Source organism: Anolis carolinensis, chromosome 2, assembly GCF_035594765.1.
Source record: "Anolis carolinensis isolate JA03-04 chromosome 2, rAnoCar3.1.pri, whole genome shotgun sequence".
In the NCBI taxonomy this organism is placed as follows: Eukaryota; Metazoa; Chordata; class Lepidosauria; order Squamata; family Dactyloidae; genus Anolis; species Anolis carolinensis.
In genome coordinates this window covers 239,283,966-239,303,252 of record NC_085842.1, presented here as the reverse complement: position 1 = coordinate 239,303,252, position 19,287 = coordinate 239,283,966, and the positions used below count along the sequence as shown (strand labels likewise).

General features: G+C 39.7%; 1 protein-coding gene across 46 annotated transcripts in view; it reads right to left on the bottom strand.

Annotated features, from left to right (window-relative positions):
• The window catches only part of ptprd (protein tyrosine phosphatase receptor type D), a 1,517,053-nt gene that overhangs the window by 269,392 nt on the left and 1,228,374 nt on the right, over positions 1 to 19,287 (bottom strand). For all 46 annotated transcript variants that reach the window (XM_062974169.1, XM_062974170.1, XM_062974173.1 and 43 more), the window contains one exon: positions 15,517 to 15,658. In XM_062974169.1, coding sequence (XP_062830239.1) covers positions 15,517 to 15,658 — 142 coding nt within the window. The remainder of the gene's footprint in view (positions 1 to 15,516; positions 15,659 to 19,287) is intronic.

Below are 19,287 nucleotides of genomic sequence, written 5' to 3'. Positions count from 1 at the left end.
GTAAATAGTGTGAAGGAAAATTCAACTGGGAACAGCACATATTACAAACATGGTCCTGGGAAAATGCCTACACATCATTTATGTTTCCATCTGACCATGTGGTGAGCATATCATGAAGAAATTCCTCCCTTCCCCCAGTGAACTCTCAAAGTTATCCTTTTTTTAAAAAAGAAAAATATAAGCATATGAATGTTTACACATTATTCCTGTTTTTGGCTTCAGTATCCTTTGTGAAGGTGTAATTTCAAAACTCCCAAGTATTTTTTACGTTTCAGAAAGACAAAAGGTCAGAGTATTTGCAAACAACTTCTGAATTTTGCCATGAGCAGAATTATTTTATATGTCATCTAGAGGTATATATCCTGTGCTCTTCTTTCAGCTGAGCTCACTAATCAGTGAGACTAGAAGAAACACAACCTCTATTGAGGGTTGGAGAAAAATATTTTGAAATACTGAGTTTAAATTATGGTGGCCATATTCTATATGTGATTCAAAGGTGATCAATAATGGACCACAAGAGCTATACTCCATTCAGGGAGGTCTTACATCTGATAGCAAGTTTCTTTATCGTATATACTGCAGTGTCGGCACACCTGTGCAAACACTTTTAAAGTCAATCACTATCTTTGTTAAAATGAGATATTGCATGAGTGGACACAGCATAAAGTTTTGCACAAGTAGAATTCTTCTCTTCCTCCCATTTCCCCTGAACTGGAAAGGAAGCCCAGCCATGGCCATTTAATGGCCTCTTGGGAGGGGAAAGCGGTAGTAACAGATTCACCTGTTATGTGTTATGGACACATAACAAGGGTATCTTTCAGACCCCCCAGGGGTTACAGACATAAATTTACAAAGAAAGCACGAGGCTCCAAATTCTTTTTAAAACAAAAAGAAATTTTGAAAATATATCCTAAAGATCCCAGATCCCATCTGATCTTGGATATTAAACTACATCAACCCCAGTTAGTGCTTTGATGGACGACTCTTAACAGATACCATGAAATTCATGGGATTGTCCTAAGATGACAGGTTACCTGAAGATGTCCACACACATACATGGTAGTTTAAAAAGCCCAGCCAAAATACAAATTTGTATTATGCATCAGCTATTATCAGCTGCATTTTAGAGTCCCATTAGCCAACAAAGCAGGGAACCGAAACAGCTAGTTTGCCATACTAAAAAAGGTCCTGGTAGGCACATGCTGAAAATGTGGCTGATCACATTTAACGCCTCATTTATCAGATAAAAGACTCAAAGGAATGTTCTTTGCTCCCCTTAAAATGAGTGGGAGTTAGATATGGGCACTGGGAGCAGAAAGCAGTATTTTGTATCCTTTGATGTTAGAATTGCTAATTGGGGTTGCTTCCTATACTACTTTCTAGCATCAGAGGTTAAAAATGAATGAAAGTGTTTAGAATTCTGTTTTATGAGCTATTCCCAATAAGCTTTGTATTATGGAGAGAAGAACATGTTATTTTCCACAAAAACATGTTAGCTATCAAATACTTAGTGGCAAAATAAAAAGTAGGCAAGGTAAACAATATTTAAAAGAAAAGGCTTCTGCTCAAAATACAACAATTAGGAACCATCCACCATAACATGCTACAGCTCAGTACACATTTGTTCGCATACAAGAGATGAAAGGATCCTGTCATGATTGCACATGCACATGTCACTCCACATAACTGGGAAAGTCAGCTACCTCTCTGACCTAGCCCTTGTTAAATCTTGTAAATGCAGTGGCTGGTTTAACAGGGCACGCTTTGATGCATGAAAACAGGTGGGGGACTGATAATATCAACCTTGTTCTAAGCATTTTACAGACAAACAACTTACTAACCAGATAGCAAAAGGAACATACCAAATCTCTTTTGCATCTAAAATGCATTTCCAGCTGCAACTGCACCATTAATCATGAGAGAACAAAAACAAGAAATGTCAAAAAACTGGAATTAAGCAGAAGACCTGTTTTGCACATCAACAAAAGTCCCATCAACTGCTTGCAAAGCATGAAACATTTGTCCACGTACAAGCACAACTCATAGTTTAAAATACCAATTTCTTTTTTTTATAAAAAAAACATAAACAAGGAAATCAATTAGACCAGGAGTGAGCAGAGTACAACCTTCCAGATGCTGCTTGACTGCAGTTCTCATCAGCTCTTACAAGCCTGGACAATGCAGTGGAATGCTGGGAGTTGCAATTCCAAAGCATTTGTTTGTCTGTCCTTTGCAGCCAGTAATCTAGAAAGTTGGGATGAATGTTCTGCTAAATTAGTAAAGGAGGAGGAGGAGGAAGAGGAGGAAATAATAATTAATGGTTCCAATCCAGACTAAATTCATTCTCCCCAACATCTGCTGGAGTTGGTGATGCTCAGTCGAATAGGCCTGGAAAACAACTCAAGCAAGACTGGCTTCAAATACATCAAAATTCTACAGCTGAAAGCAAGGAAGAGTTTATCACTGTGTTTGTGTGGGGGGAAAAGAGTGTGAGAGTGTGCATGAGATAACTAATTGACCTAAAACCCTTCTTCATTATGCAAGCCATGACTTAACCAAAGCTACATTTCACAATAAGCTCTGAAAATAAAATGTGACGACGTGCTACTATTACCTGGCAACAATTCATAACTTAGCAAGCCCAATATAGTAGCTTGATAGTAAATCACTTTAATGGAATAATTTAAGTCACGGTGAAAACTTTGCACAAGATGATTTATCCATTTGTAAAGGAAGGTAAGGAAATTCCATTTGTGATTTAACTGGTGAATATTGACTTTATTAATGCATTTTGGCAACTGAAGATTAATGGAAGAATAGTAAGTCAGCTGCTCCATCCGATGTCAGTTTAGAATAGACATTGCATTATCTGAAATGAAATCTATCATAGTGAGATCAAGCACTGCACATAAAACTCCACAAAATCCATTAAAATGAGTTTTCAATAGATTGCTTTGGTTTTTGCTGTTTAATTTTCTCATGATGGTAGGGCAAATCAATTTCTTGTTTTGACATACTCATTGATGTACATCCTTTGCATATTTGGAATTCTAAATTTGTACACTTGAAAATAATTGTTTGCCTTTGGAAGTCTAAAACCTCGTTCTATTTATGAAAGAGCTATGATGTGTCCTATGTATTGCAAAAAAGACCATGCGTGGACATAGTGGCACCGGCTCCAACTAAGATTTTCCCCATTGGCTTTGGATTGCCAGATTATCTGGTTAGCTGGACTTCACTCCAATTGTGGGCTGATTTACATGCATTGCCACCATTCCCATTGCCACAATGAGCCAACACAGAAATAGTTCTAGTTGGTTGACCAATCCTTGTTTGTTCTCCCAATGACATGACAAAGATCTGCCCCAATCCCAGGATTTGCCCTTGAAGTTTTCAGGAATGGGATACTGCTGGCTTGGCATCTCTAGCTGTAATCACAATATAAAGAAAGCATTTATTTTAAACGTTGGTGGGCAAAAAAATTGCCTTAAAGCTAACCTTAAAAATGTGGAATAAACAAAGAGAACTGGGAACCTTTGAGCGTTCCAACTGGAGGTCAGTTGTTACCAACACTGCTATGGATTTTGAGGAGGCTCAAATAGAGGGCAAAAGGGAGAAATGTGCCAGGAGGAAGGCGCGCCAAGCAAACCCTTGTTGGGACCGCCTTCCATCTGGAAAGCTATTTCCTCATTGCAAAAGACAATGTGGATCCAGAATAGGTCTCTATAGTCACTTATGAACCAAGACTCTACCCTTGGAAGAATCATACTCGGTCACAAGTGACAGCCTATGATATGATGAAAAAAGCATTATGGAAAGTGACAGAATCAGAAAGCACCATTCTCAGTTTCCAAATAGAGTAGAATTCCGCTTATCCATCTTCCGCTTATCCAACACTCTGTATTATCCGAGGTGCCGCGTCGTATCCCCCCCCCCCCAGCGCTCATGGCTGCCTCTGCGACTGCCTCCCCCTCCTCCGTGCCTCCCCCATTGCCCCCTCCTGGGGCAGCCTGAGGAAGGGAGAACTGCTGAGCCAGAGGGAGCTCAAGAGAGGGAGGACTTTTATCTCCCTCTTCCTCGGGCTGCCCCAGGAGGATATTAAGGAGGAGGTGGCGGAGGAAGGGACGCAGACACAGCGGCAAAGGCAGCCATGGAAAGTAAATTAAGAGGAAGCTTGACTTTGGGCAAACGCGGAGTGCATTGCTGTTTAGCAACGTGCTTCGCGTTTGCCCAAAGTCAAGCACCTTTACCGAAGGGAAGGGTTTCCTCCCTTCAGTAAAGGCCTGACTGGGACTTTGGGCAAACCTCTTTACCGAAGGGAAGAGTTTCCTCCGTTCAGTAAAGGCCTGACTGGGACTTTGGGCAAACGCGACGTGCATTGCTAAACAGCAACGTGCCGGGTTTCCCTTGGCCGGGCCTCCCTATTATCCAATAGATCCAGTTATCCGACATGCGGCCCACCCGTTTAAGTCGGATATCCGGAACTCTACTGTATTCATTATTGAAAAACAACACACTACTAAGTAAGAGGTAATTGTTTCCCTGTGCTAGTAATTCACCCTTTTAAGAAGCCATATAAAAGGTGGTTTGAGAAAAGGAGGTTGAAAGTAGCAAAGAGATCTTAGAGAAGGGTATGTTGCCCCAGGGACTTATATTGTCCACTGCGGTTGTTCTTGTGTTTAGTGTCTGCATTTCTAATTAGCTGAATGAGATTTTGAATATCTTTCAGAATTGGAGAAATAGTATTGTCTTCATTTCCCTCCTTCATGAAGAATTGCTGTAACAATTACTACAGCTTACCAAAACTTCAGCAGCAGTAAACTCCTTTTCATCTACCAACAAGTATTTATGCTAATCAGAAATGTTCTGAACTACTTACTTAAATAAAACTTATTTGGTTCAGTCATGAATATTAACAGCAACAAAACAAAGTTCATAAATTTTGAACACTTACCAAACATCGATACTCAAAATGAAATTAAATAGTCAGTAACATGCAATCAAATCAGCTAACAAAGGTTATAGAGGTATAGCATAATTATTAACTGCTATAACAAATGTATGCCCATCTTTTCTATCAGCAAGCACTTTAAAACACTTAAAGCAAAAAATCAGAGATGCCTAGTATTTTTTTTAAAAAGATAGATGAAAATCTGAATTAAAACCAACAGCAGGAAACAGTAAAAATAAAATGTGATACAGAATTTTTAAATATATATGTATATCTTCTGTAGAGTGGCAGGGAAAAAAACTAAATATGAAAGTCAAAGGTTTCTTGAAAATGAAAATATTTTCCATTAGAAAGAAAGCTTGTAAATAGAAGGCAAGATGAATCTTTCAAGAAGTAGTTAAATAGTCTCAATATGACTATCAAGAATGCATTCTCTCTCATTCTAGATAAATGGATAACATCTATCCAAACAGACAAACAGATAAGGGAGTTGTTATCTGCAATCAGCATAGGTAAAAGCAAACACCTTTTCACAAAATGAATAGCTAAATTATGCATTGCTACTAGTAGGGAGTGATGGTTGCCAATTCAGATAATTCCAAAAGAAATGTTGAAAAATGCATGGAGAATAAAGTGTTTATGGCTCCTAGTCATGATGACTATATGTTACCTAGTATCAGAGCCTATACTGCTTTCAGTGCTAGCTCCCGGAAAATATGAATAAGAAGGCTCATCCTGCTCTTGGGCTTCACGTGAACATATGCTTGACTACTGTAAAACAGAATGCTGGATTAGACAGGCCTTTGGCTTGATCCAATATGGCTCTTTCTAATAATTTATAATGGAAGCCTTCAGGAGGCCTGAACGTGACCCATGGAGATTTTTGAGTACTGGAACCACTGAAGTTATTTAAATAAGGGAGTGATACACTTATAATACAAAATAAAAACAGCTGACCATTTTATTGCAATCTGAACTTTCCATGTTTTTCCAAGAGCCTTGGCAGAGTCTAAGCTTAACATCACCGAGGCAGTAATAAAAATTATTAACCTAAATATTAAGCAAGTACACAAATATGTAGACATTTTTGTCTGCATCCCCTATATATGTGGAGTTTGTTTACAAAAAAAACCCAACCCAAATCAATATGAACAAATGGCTATAAAATGCCATTTTCCAAGCCCTATACCGAAGTGGAACATTTTGAAAGTTTTGATCTATACCAGGCATGGGCAAACTTTCTAACTTGGGGGCCGCATGGTGGGCTGGAGTGGGGTGGACGGACTAGGAGGGAGTTCTCCCCAAGTTCCCTCCATGCCAGGAGGACTGGTTGCCCGAAGAGGAAGGGAGCTTTTCCCTCCACTCACACCTACCTCTCACTTACACTCTTATTCTCTCCTTAACACACCAATACGCACACACCTTTCCCCTTGGCGACCCAGCCTTTACACAAAAGAGGGGTGTATGGGAAGGGAAGGGGGTACCGTTGAGATCGGAGGCAGCTGAAGAGAGGAGATATCCCCTTCCTACCCCTCCTCTTCTCTTTCTCAGACACCTGGGAGGCAGGCTACCATATCCTCATTCTGATAGGACAGTGTGAGAGAGGAGAGTCTGAAAAAGGAGCCCAAGGGGCCACATCCGGCCCCCGGACCTGGGTTTGCCGATAACTAATGTATACATTATATTTTTCCCTAGCCAACTATGTGCTGCCACCTAGAATTAATTTTTCAGTTTTGTTTTCGATCGGGGACCTTCTGGAAACAAACTCTACATATGTGCTAATTTTTCTAAAATCTGTTTGTTTTGTGGTTTGATTGTTTTTCCTTTTTATAAATCTCACCCTTGAACAACCAGATTTAAAGTTATCCCCCATTCAAAGGATCATACAGGTGGAAGAAACTCCAAAAGTGTCATCCAGTCCATGTGTTCTTTTCCAACTCTATGACTGTATGATTTATTCCATTAGGGTATATCTGAACTACAATTAGACTATTCTACATTTCAGTTACACAGTAAATAAACTGTTGTACATTATTAGGAATATTACAGTGCTTCCCATTTTTTGCATTCCTTTTCAATGCCAGCGTAATAATAAACACCCTATTTTCTTTGTTTCATTCATTTTAATTGTTAAAATTAAAACAGACTAAAACAAATTAATAAAAACACAATCTATTTGGTGTTCATTGGTTTTATTTCATTTGTTTCTATTGGAGGAAGCTGTGATCAATTGCTGCAATTTTTAAAGATGTGACAGACAGCTTTGGTTCCACCTTAGGATTATTTGAAGTGTGCAGTTTTGTTTATACAAGCATACATACCCCACAGAAACGATATGAAATTTTACATGAGAAGTTTGCCTTTAAATCTATTACGGCCATGTATACATGCATTCACGTTGTTCTGCAAACTGTTCTTTTGCATCCCTTCAAGCAGGTTCCAATTTATGGCAACTGTAAGGTAAATCTATCAAGGGGGTTTCTTGGCAAGATTTATTCAGAGGTCATTTGCCTTTGGAAGCAACTGCTGAGACTGAGGGTGAGTGTTTCCATGATTGAATAGGTCTCTCGAGTCATAATGCAACACTCGAAGACATTATATCATGCTGGCCCTTGTTATAATGCATATATATACAACAAAACGAAACAAAAACACCTCCAAACCCCACATGTTAATTATGCAATGTACGTAAGACATTTATACATTGGAACGGATTACTTGTTCACCTCTTGGGCAGGGAAGCAACCACCGTCGGGAAAGAAGTGAGGAACCATTGCATTGGAAATTAAGTGCTAAGAAATTCTTAGCAATCATTGGAACTATATATATCAGGAATGGACAAACTAAGGCCCGTGTCCTGAAGATGGCCCTCTGGGCACTTATGCCCCCCCCCAATTTTCCCTAACCTCTGAGCATAAGAACGTGGTGGCCTGCCACGTCCTTATGCCAAAGGACAGGGGAGGAAGGCACATGGCGGCTGAGAGCTCTCCAGTGCACTCTCAGCTGTCGCATGCCATACTCAGGGTCCCCTCCTGGCATGAGGCATTATGTCAGGAGGACGGCCCCAGGAAGGCGGGTAGCAGCTGAGAGCGCTCTGGAGCCCTCTCGGCAGCTGCCTGCTGGAGGAAGGACAGGCTGTTGCCGAGAGATCTTTCCTGGCAACAACTTGTCTTTTCCTCTTCCAAGTGGAAAGCCATGTCCCCAGACTGAGAGGAGAAACTTCTCTCCAGGCACCAACATCCCTCCGCACCAATGTCCCCTTACACCAACTGCCCTCAGTCTCCCGTCATGCGGCCCCTATGCCCAAAAGTTTGCCCATGTCTGGTATATGGTCCAAACAAACTGCTCTTATTGAACAAAGTGATGCAATATTTTAGGATATACAACAATCTAGTTTTTAAACAAAACTCAATGGCATGACTATGGATATTACCAAGCAGTCTTTGTGTAAAAAACAGAAAAATGTACTGCAGTTATTTCCTCCAATTTTATTTATTGGGTTGCTCTAGGTTGTGATCCTTATGACTCCATGCCTCATCACATTTATTATTACTGTATTTACTCGAGTATAATACATCATCAATTGTAATGCCCACAATTTTGGAGGTGTGTATTGGAAAAAAAAAAAGGTGGTTGAATGTAATGAGTGGCTTCCCCTTGCTGGTTGACTGTTATGCTGCCCACCTCGTAATAGCCAACAGGCAAGGGGAAGCCATAACCCACCCACCCCCCCCCACCCCCCCAAAATCAGGCCGATGCTGGTGAACTCACCAGTCTTGACCTGATGGACAAGTGGCGACTTCTCAACAATGGCCTCATTCACAAGGATTTCAAAACTGAGGGGGAATTAATTAAGTCAGTTGGGAAGTTGAGTCCCTCTGTCAGGCCAAGGCTGGTAAGTTCCCCAGCCTCAGCCTGTCTTGAGGAGTGTAGGTGGGTTTACATGCATAATTCTAATGTGCCATAGAATCTAATGTGCACCTCACTTTTCGCTATGTAATTTAGCCCAAAAAGGTGAGATTAAATTCATGTAAACATAGTACTGTAATACTCTGATCCAAACTCATTGTCATCAGTTTCATGTAACTACACTCCAAAAATATCCCTCTACCCCAGAAATGTTTATTGGCCTCTCTAGGTCCTCCAGTATGATTGTATGTCAAAGAATAGCAACACAGAACTTAGAGAGGCTCACAAACAGAGATGATTCAGGCTTCTATAAAGAGGTTTTACAACATTTTACCTGTTGATACAGGGGTCATACTGACATATTAAATTTATAACAAGGGATAGGAAAACAGTTCAACAAACAAGAATTTTGAAAGTGCGCGCTGCAAAGTAATGAACTGTTTCTCAAGGGCTAAGTGTGTATGTGTGTGTGAAACTGCCACTACCCAAATGTCAACAGAAGTAACCGGGATATGTCCCCTTCCTCTTTTACCTTTGTCACCCTTCTTTGTATAAGTCGCTTCAATGAGATCCATCTCATTACTTTAGAGATGCATAAACTAGCACTGTGAAATAATGTGCAGGGTGTCTGTTGTGACTACGCCTTTGGGGATTATGGTTGATGGGGATGGAATTCGAAGAGGAAGAAAAAACCCTCGTGATGAGGGTTCACTGGAGGAGTTGCACAGGAAGCGACTTAGAGAGCTATATGGGGGATCTTCTGAGGAAGATTCAGATGGGGAGATGGATGCTGAGGAACAGGTGGTGGCTGGGGAAGCGGGCACTGAATGGGCACAGCCACCGGAGATGTCTGGGGATTTGGGGTCTATGGATACTTCTGAACCTGGGGTTTCTGCAGGAGCTGATCCCAATTGGGATGCTTGGAGAAGGGAGGATGGTTCTTTAAGTGTTCATGGGGCTAAGTGTGGGCAGGATGATTGGGACTCCGACGAATTGCTAGGTACTCCAGATCCACGAGCTCTAGCTGTGTGGAGCTCAGACTCTGAGTAGATTTGGGACACCTGGTGTTTGGGTGTGAGTGTTTGGTCACCCAGGAGGAAGGGGAATAAAATGGGAATGTTTGGCCACTGCACTTTGCGTGTGGCAAGGTGTTGCTGAGGCGCCATTGGGATCTCTGTGTTTCCATGAAGACTGGACTTGGACTATGATTTGAATCTGCTGTTATCACCTAGCTTGGCTCTCGCTGTGTCTTATCGTGGACCTGTTTTGGATGACTGCACCCTCTTCAGACCTTGGATCGGAAGTTGACCTTGCTACTGCCTTCGCCCTGTGATTGATGACTACTATCGGCTTTTGACTCCTGGCTTGCTCTTTGGACACCGCTGTTATCTCCTGACCTGACCTTGGAATCCCGGACGACGTCTTTTCACCATCCTTTTGGAGCCTTCGGCTTTATCCACATTGTGGAAGCAGTCTACTGCATTCTTAGTTTGTTTGTTTGTTTCCTGACCAATTTGGTGTTTTCTTTTGGGAACTGTTCCTTTGAAAACTACAGAGCCGGCTGGCAGGGCTTGGACTCAGAAAGTGCAGTTTGCACTAAGTTTGTTTAGCTTTGTTATTACCTGCTTGTGTTGCTGAATTATATTTTTGTTTGAACTGCTCTTGAAGCACTGATAGTGAAGTGTTTCAAGGTTTTTTCTGTGTTATCATTACTTTTTGGCTTATCTGCTGAATAAACTCTATTTTTGTTCCGGGCTATTTTGGGGCCGGGCTGTGGCGCAGCTGTTGAGCAGCTGCCTTAAATCACTCTGACCATGAGGTCATGAGTTCGAGGCCAGCCCGTGGCGGGGTGAGCACCCGTCAATTAAAAATTTAAAAAAATAGCCCCTGCTTGTTGCTGACCTAGCAACCCAAAAGATAGTTGCATCTATCAAGTAGGAGATAAGGTACCACTTATAAAGTGGGGAGGCAAGATTAACTAATTTACGACCTGGAATGAGGAAGTGCCGTCAGTGTGGATGATGAAGCAGCTGCTCTCCCCTGTGGCCAGAATCGAACATCCCCGCAGAAGGTTAACTTGCCTCTGCGTGTGTCTCTCAGTCTCTGTTTGATGTGTTTATGGGCATTGAATGTTTGCCCTATGTGTGTTATAATGTGATCCGCCCTGAGTCCCCTTCGGGGTGAGAAGGGCGGAATATAAATACTGTAAATAAATAAATAAATAAATAAATAATTGGCATCTGACTCTTGACAGTGTCACCCTTCAGCATTGCACTTCACTGAGTTATTGAGGGAGCTGTGAGATAATCAACTGTTTAGTGAACAAAAGCTGTATCATTCATATTATTCATATTAAGTTCTTGATTTCTGCTATAGTAAGCATCATTAAAATATCTTGCTTCAAAACAATCTTAAAAATGAAAATATCCATAGTTCTATAGCTTTCTTGTTAAATTTTAACAAGTAATTGGCTTTCTTGTTAAAAGATAGTTCAAATTTACACATTTATATCATCTTACCATTTCTATTTAAAAAAAAAAGAATGTTGTGCCTTGCCTAACCAAAATTAATAGTGTAGTTCTCTATAATAAGAAAGCTTAAAATTTCACACATGCTGTCTAAGGCCATTTCTACACAGCCAAAATAAAGTGGACTCACTGCTCAGCTGCTACATGGAATCCACATTATGCATTGCTGGATTCCCTTTGGAACTGCTGAATCCAGCCATTCACCTGTGTCAACAGAACACAGGATTGACTTCAGAGTTTCCAGGAACGTCTGAAATGAACTCAGAGTTTTGGAGACACGTATGGGAAACCTAAAATGGCTTTCAAACTAGTTAACAGGCTATAACCAATAACACTGGTCTTTGTTTTCATTGTATGGTTAATTCTAGGTTCATGCATTCCTTCCTGCAGTCTAAATCTATTCTTCCCAACACTCTAGTTCCTTTTCATCATTCCATTTGCAATGAATGCTTTTTCCTCTCCTCATGCCTTAGGATACTTTAAGAAATGCATCTCCATCAGTAACATTGCAACCTTTCTCCTGCACTAAGATATTTTTGCCAATTGTTGAAAGCCACAGGCCTCTGTGCATATATTTTTGAAAGGAATTCATTACACTGACAACTGAATATATCTGAAAAGGTAATTGTTGTTATAGTGTTTTGATATATAATATCTGTGTACGCTCCCATTTTTCAAATGTAACAAGACATTTAAAAAATCTGAACACCTTAACGACCTCTCCACACTGGCCGCCGAAATCGCCACTCATCATGGCGAATTGGGGGGCTTGGGGAAACTGTTGCCCCACACCCCACATTCTTCAGCTTACCCGCAGGATGATCCCACAGGGCTTGCGTCAACAATTCGCCTTTCCTCCATTGCTCCAAGGCAACACAGGAAGCCTCCAAGTTGCAGTTGTGGTGACATGCTCTGCCTCGCCGCCCCTTTAAGCATGGAACCTCACCGGAAGTAGTAGTATGTCGTGTAATGGGGCCTGGTGGGCTCCGTGTTTAAAGGGACTGCAAAGTGGAGTATGCCGCCCATTCTTCCCTCATCTGATGAGGTAGTAAGTGCAGGCCTCTGGAACAAAAGACACTATTCTTTGTCCATATCTCACCTCCAAACTGTCAAAAAAAAGCATGAGGTATAGCATGACAAGCATTTGAATTTCCTCCTTCATTTACTGAGGTCACACCTTGATGATTATAAAGTGACTAAAATACAACGTACATAGCAAAGTAGTAAGAATACTTTGCACAAAGTACTGACAAATAGTGAGCTCGTAGGCTTATAATAGTAATACTATCAGTACTGGGCAAAATAATATATTATAACTAACCAATGGTAGTAACTAATTAATTTTTACTCTGTATATATGTAAAATCAAGTAAAATTATATTTTGTCATGGCAAAGACCCCATATAGTAATCAAATCAGCCTTATAAAATGCAGCTGAATTACAAAGAGAATCTCTATCAGCCAATATTCTTTCCAGATTAAAGAACAGAAACCCAGAACCCTAAAAATCAGTTTCTAAACCATCATTCACAGATATATTTCAAGTGCATAAGCTTTCACAGAGCACCAACCTTGGTACACAAATACAATGTCAAAAGACAATGCAGGTAATGGAGAAGTAAATCTCTTTGTCTCTAGAAAACTGGAGATCAGACACATAAGGCCATCTATTTTCTAGCTTTTGTTTTTGTTTTATTACAATACGTTCTCACCAGTGGTTCACAGGAGTGACACCTGTGAGGGATGAAATAGATCTCATATATGGCGAGAGTACTGAATTTGACTTTAAAATAAGATTCACTAGTTATGAACACTCAAGGAATACAAGAAATCGGAGTGAGATGACAAGAATGCCTATTGCCAAAGCCTGCTCGTGTTCACTAACGTGTTTAACTTAAAACTCATCATTATGTAAATAAATTCTGTTCACATCATTTTACCAAGGTCAGTGTCAACTTACTTCGGTTATACCTTGGATATAAATACCCATCAGAGAGAATAAAATGCCAAGACCAGCACTTTAAAAATCCAGTACACCTGCAACACCATAACATGCTTTTAGCTGAAACTTTCTTATTTTAGACATTCCCAATTCTGCCCCTTTTGAACCTCAGTAGCTTTTCTAATATTTTTTAAATGCTAATTCAAAAAGCTAGCTAATCAAAGATTCATAAGAGTTGCAGCAAGACAATACTGATAGTTCTATAATCACCAGCCGACATTTAGAACAAATAATAGTTTCTCCTAGATTTGATGCCTAATGTATCCGTCATCTAATAGATACTCAACCAACAGTTATGAACAGAACAAATACCAGGTATAAAAAGGAAAACAGCAACAAAACTCAGTCTGTATACACAACCATCTAGAGCAGAACTTGGTGTTGGTGACACATCATTTTTAGACATGCATCATTTTGGGATACAGTAATTTAGTTTTCCTAGCAAACTGGAAGTTAAACCAGTCCTTTAGAAGAGATATTGACACATACATATTGTAATAACAAAATGTATGGGGACTCAACATATCTCAATAAAATCTTTCATTGATATTTTTTAAAATATGATTTAATGCTTCTTTAAAATAGACTTTAAAATATAAGTTTTTGATTATGCTCATGTGACACACCTACACACTGCCAGCCGATACACTAACATGCTGTGACACACAGTTTGGAAAACTTTGGTCTAGACCAGGGGTCCCCAAACTAAGGTCCGGGGGCTGGATGTGGCCCATCGAAGCCATTTATCCGGCCCCACAGCACAAGGGCAGAAGGGGGTTGGGCTAAATGACCCAAGGGGTCTCTTCTTCTCTTCCAACCCTTAATAATAATAATTAATAATTATTAATATTATTATTAACATTGAGGCTGGGTGGCCATCTGTCAGGGGTGCTTTGCTTTTGCGTTTGGTGCACAAAGGCAAAAGGGGATTGGACTCAATGGCCCAAAGAGTCTCTTCCAACCCTCTTTTATTATTATGATTATTTATATTGTTATTAACATTGAGGCTGGGTGGCCATCTGTCAGGGGTGCTTGTTGTTGTTGTTGTTGTTGTTATTATTATTGCTCGGTGGCCAACTATACCCCGGCCCTCCAATGGTCCGAAGGATCGTGAACTGGCCCCCTGTTTTAAAAGTTTGGGGACCCCTGGTCCAGACTAAAGCCTGCATGCCAGATGCGGCAACCCAAGGTCATTTATTCGGTTCCCGTTCTAAACTTTAGACTTAGGTCGCCTTAAGTCTGAAACAATTTGAAGGCACACAACAACAATCCTAATTAACTTGACTATCTCATCAGTCAAAAGCAGGCTCACATTTCCCATTGAAATACTGGTAAGTTTAAGTTAGTTAAAATTGTTCTTCATTTTAAATACTGTTTTGTTTTTTTGTTCAGTGTGCATAGAAATTTGTTATTTTTTTTTTCAAACTATAGTCTTAGGTCTTCTGGGGGGCAGCTACTCCATTCTGAGAGAACCCAACTCGTGACCGTCACCCAGAGGACCTTTTCATCAGATGCTTCAAGACTGTGGAATGTCCTGCTAGAAGAGCTCCACCAGCGAAATGAGCTGTCAGAATTTAAAACCCACCCAAAGACCTATCTCTTCCGGAAAGTCTAGTCAGCCAGTTTTAAGCATGAACTTTAAACTCGTGTCCTGTATTTTAATCTCTGTCCTGTGTATTTAACATGTATTTTATAGAAATACATTTTAATATGTATCTTTTATAGAACTACATTTTGATATGTATGTTTATAGAATTTTTGCAATGTTTGTGTGTTTTGATTGTGGTTCGACCTACTTTAAGCCACGACGAGAGGCTGGTAAGAAATAAAGTTGTTGTTGTTGTTGTTGCTATTATTATTATAAATAATAATATTCATATTATTATTATTCTGGTCCCTCAACAGTCTGAATGACCATGAACCGGCCCACTGCTGTAAATGTTTGAGGGCTCCTGGTCCAGAGTATAACAGATGGTATCAATATTATTTGCTCATCAGATTTCCGACCATCCAAATACCTAATAATCAATACTGTACCTGTAAAATTACTTTTGTTGCAAAGTGTAAGAAGCAGTAACAAAACTTTTTTTAAAAAAAAATCCAAATTCCAAATGGAAGCAACTTACCACGCAACACAGTGAGTCTTGTGGGCACACTTATTTCACCAACACTGTTAGAAGCAACACATTCATAAATAGCTTCATCTCGTGGAGTTCGTAGTGGTTGTATTCTGAGAACTGATCCAGACCCATCATCGAACTCTATTACCTATTGAAAGGAAACAATAGCTGTCACAGGTGTTGTAACAAAAGCCAATCTTTCTGCTAATCCTGAAAGAGTGTAGCTACTCTAAAAGCCAATGGTAGATATTATATAACCATAAAAAGAACAAATTCAAATGATAAAAAATATTTTTCTAGTCCTTAAATGTAGTTTTTAATTAATTTAAGTGTAAAAAATTAATGCTGAGTTTTGAAACCCGGGTGATTTTATGCTAATAGGTTTTTAGTTATGGACTGGACTAATTGCCAATTATTTTGACAAAGACATAACAGGGCAATGATGCCATGAGAAGGTAATGGGGGTACTGATGGCTATGTCCATAGTGTTTCCATTCACATTTACTGAAGGAGTTGTTTCTAGGCCAGTGCAAAACATTACATCCAATTTATGCTGTGCCACACATTTTCAGCCAGCTGGCAACTGCAAATTAGAAAAACTGCAGACTCTGAGGCCAGATCAGCCATTACACCCAGGATATTTCTTTGTGCTTCAGGGGCACTGTGACACCAACAGACCCCTGTCTATGCCAGATCTCAAGCACCAAGAACATAACGTTTTGTATTTGGAGAAACGCAGTGTCTTTAACAAATATTCTACAGGGAATGGTGCAACAGTGTGACCAGGAACAGACTGAGAATACTGATAGATCCTGGCAGAAACTAAGACTTTCCTGGGGGATTATCAGACCTCTTCACCCACCCTATGGCTTCATGTTATATTTCTTTGAGAAAAATAGCCTGTAATATTTTTTTTAAAAAAAGTATGTAAGCAAAATGAAAGGTTTACTAATATCCAGATTTATAAATCTGACTACAGAGCCACATTGTAGATAATACATTTGACAAAATAGAGACCTTTCTCTTTCTGGATTAGCAAAAAGCTATTGTGTGCTTTTGGCTCATTTAGTATATATTCTAACACTGCTCAATTTAGTGCTGCATTAGCACAGTGCTAATTAGCCAATAATTTTTTTGAATGAAAAATGTTAAGACTTTGGAGTAGCAGAGTGAGCAAATCATACATTTCTGAAAAGCATAAGAAATTACATGACAGTAGGTATAGAAACATGTGAAGACCTTTTGGGGGGGGGGGCTTTTAACTGTCCAAGAACCCCGACAAGAAGAATCCTTTTCAAGCTCCTTTCCCATTTTCTCTACAGTCTATGAATAAACTCAATAATTGCTCCTACCACACATACCCCAGGTTCAATTATTTCCTGCCCTCCACCACTGGGGAGGGGCATTGTGTGAGGATGGGGCACAACAATAACATCTGCATCATTACAAACCTGCTATCAGGGCCATATGGCAAGGCTATATCCTCTTCAGCCTTCACCCAACTTCCAGTCACCTTCTCAATGTGAGAGTGGGGAAGAGAATACTATCGCCTTCAGGAATTTGCCTGGCTCTCCCCTCCCACCCACCCCATACAAGACCCAGGCAATAAATGAGGAGCCAAGCTAGAAAGGATTTTCACTCTTCTCCTCATTCATCTCCCCCTGTTGCTGTTGTAGGCTTTCTTCTCTTTGGGATTCCAGCAGCAGGATGGAAACTGATTAACTGATTAATTATCCCTTGTAGGAACAAAAAAAATGTAACACAACGTATCTCTAAGATTTTGTGACCTTTTAAAAATTAAATGCAATTTCAGCTTAGTTCACCACCTCTGATTTCTAGCAAAAGTAGAGGAAAGTTTGCTTTTACCTTGAGGTTAAAACAAACCTGTTTTCCCCCTGAACAGCAGAATTGGAAAATAACCTACCCGATTCAAGAAATAACAGACATAAAATTACATCCAAATGAGCAATGTTAAGAAATCGTTCCCATGTATGAGCACATGTATTACTACCTCTGTCTTTTCTGCTCTTCGATTAATTTTTAGCTAACATTTTGAAACTGAGAAAAATTACCCTATATGTATAAGTCTAGAAATTTTAATTAAAAAATCAACCCAAAAATCTGGGTTGACATTTCCAAGGGGCATTGGGAGTACCTTAATACTTATCAATAAATGAAGAATTCTCTTCTCTGGATAATGAAGAAGTGAAAGGAACAACCTTAGTACTTCCCAGTAGACACAGATGATCTGCTATTACATATCAATTACATTGAAACACGTATCACATGCAAGCCTATGCACAGGCTACCCTCCTTCCTCTGTCAAGATCTACTATACCTGTATAATGTATAACATGTCAGATCTGTATCTATTCCCAACAATATGTTAGAATCAATTACTTCCTGGTGTAGAATTAGTAACACCAATAATAACAACATAACTGCAATCATAGCCACAGTAGTAACAGCATAATAGAAATAAAATTATCATCATCATCATCATAATCACAAGTGTATTAAGTACTATCTCACGAAATCAAATAGGTACAGTTTACATTCAAAAGCACACAGCCTTATATACACAATTTCGACAAAATTCAAGCAAAGAATTTTAGATGTAACACAATAAATAAAAACCTGGTACAGAGCCGTCAGATTCAAATGTCTGCAGAGCTTTGGTGTGTACATGCACCACTTTAGGGGAAGCCTTCTTATAATGAGTCAGAATATTGGTCCCTCTAGCCTAGTACAAGTTGAGCATCCTTTATCTGGAATTTGGAAATGCAGAATCTTCAAAATCAAAATAGTCCACATAAGTGGCTGAGATAGTGGTACCTTTGCTTTCTGATGGGTCCACGTACGCAAACTTTGTTTCTTATAAAAATTATTAAATATTTTGTATAAAATTACTTTCAAGGCACATTGAATTTTGTGTTTAGGCACAATGGGCCCTGTCTCACAAGATACCTCATTATTCATATGCAAATATTCCAAAATCTGAAACGCCTCTGGTCCCAAGCATTTCAGATAAGGAATACTCTACCTGTATTATCAATACTGACTGACGGTAGCTCTCTAGGGTTTCAAGCAGGATTCTTTCCAAGCTTACCTCAAGATGTCAAGGAGTAAACCATGGAACGACTGCATTCAACACATGTATCCTACCACACATTTTGAATACAGAAGTTCCACAGTGGCTGGTGGTTCCAATGTCAACAGTTTGGTGAATCCATTCCAGGTTTTAATCCAGGCTTTAAAGCAGCTCTCAAAAATTCAGCACACTAGAGAGCTTCTTTAAAACTGGAAAAAACCTGGCATGGATTCACAACTCTATATTTACACTGTCCAGCTGCCACTGCAACCACTAAGCTATAATCCCTTTCCTCACTCTTCAGTGTAATAAGTAGCCTATTTGTGCAAGTGAAATGATATTTGCAGGTTTATTGGTATTGAAGTGGACAGTAAAATGTTTATTTATACAAGATAGTTCTATCAAGATACTTGTACCTTGTCATATATTATTGACTCAGTTTTGACTTATGGCAGCCATACGAATGAGAGACCACAAGATACCCTTGTAATTAGTATCTTGTTCAGGTCTTAAAAATTTAGGGATTTGGCTTCCTTGATTGAAACAATCCACTTATAGCAGTGGTTCCCAACCTTTGGGCCTCCAGGTGTTTTGGACTTCAGCTCCCACAGTTCCTAACAGATGATAAGTTGGCTGGGACTTCTGGGAGTTGAAAAACACCTGGAAGCCCAAAGGTTGGGAACCAC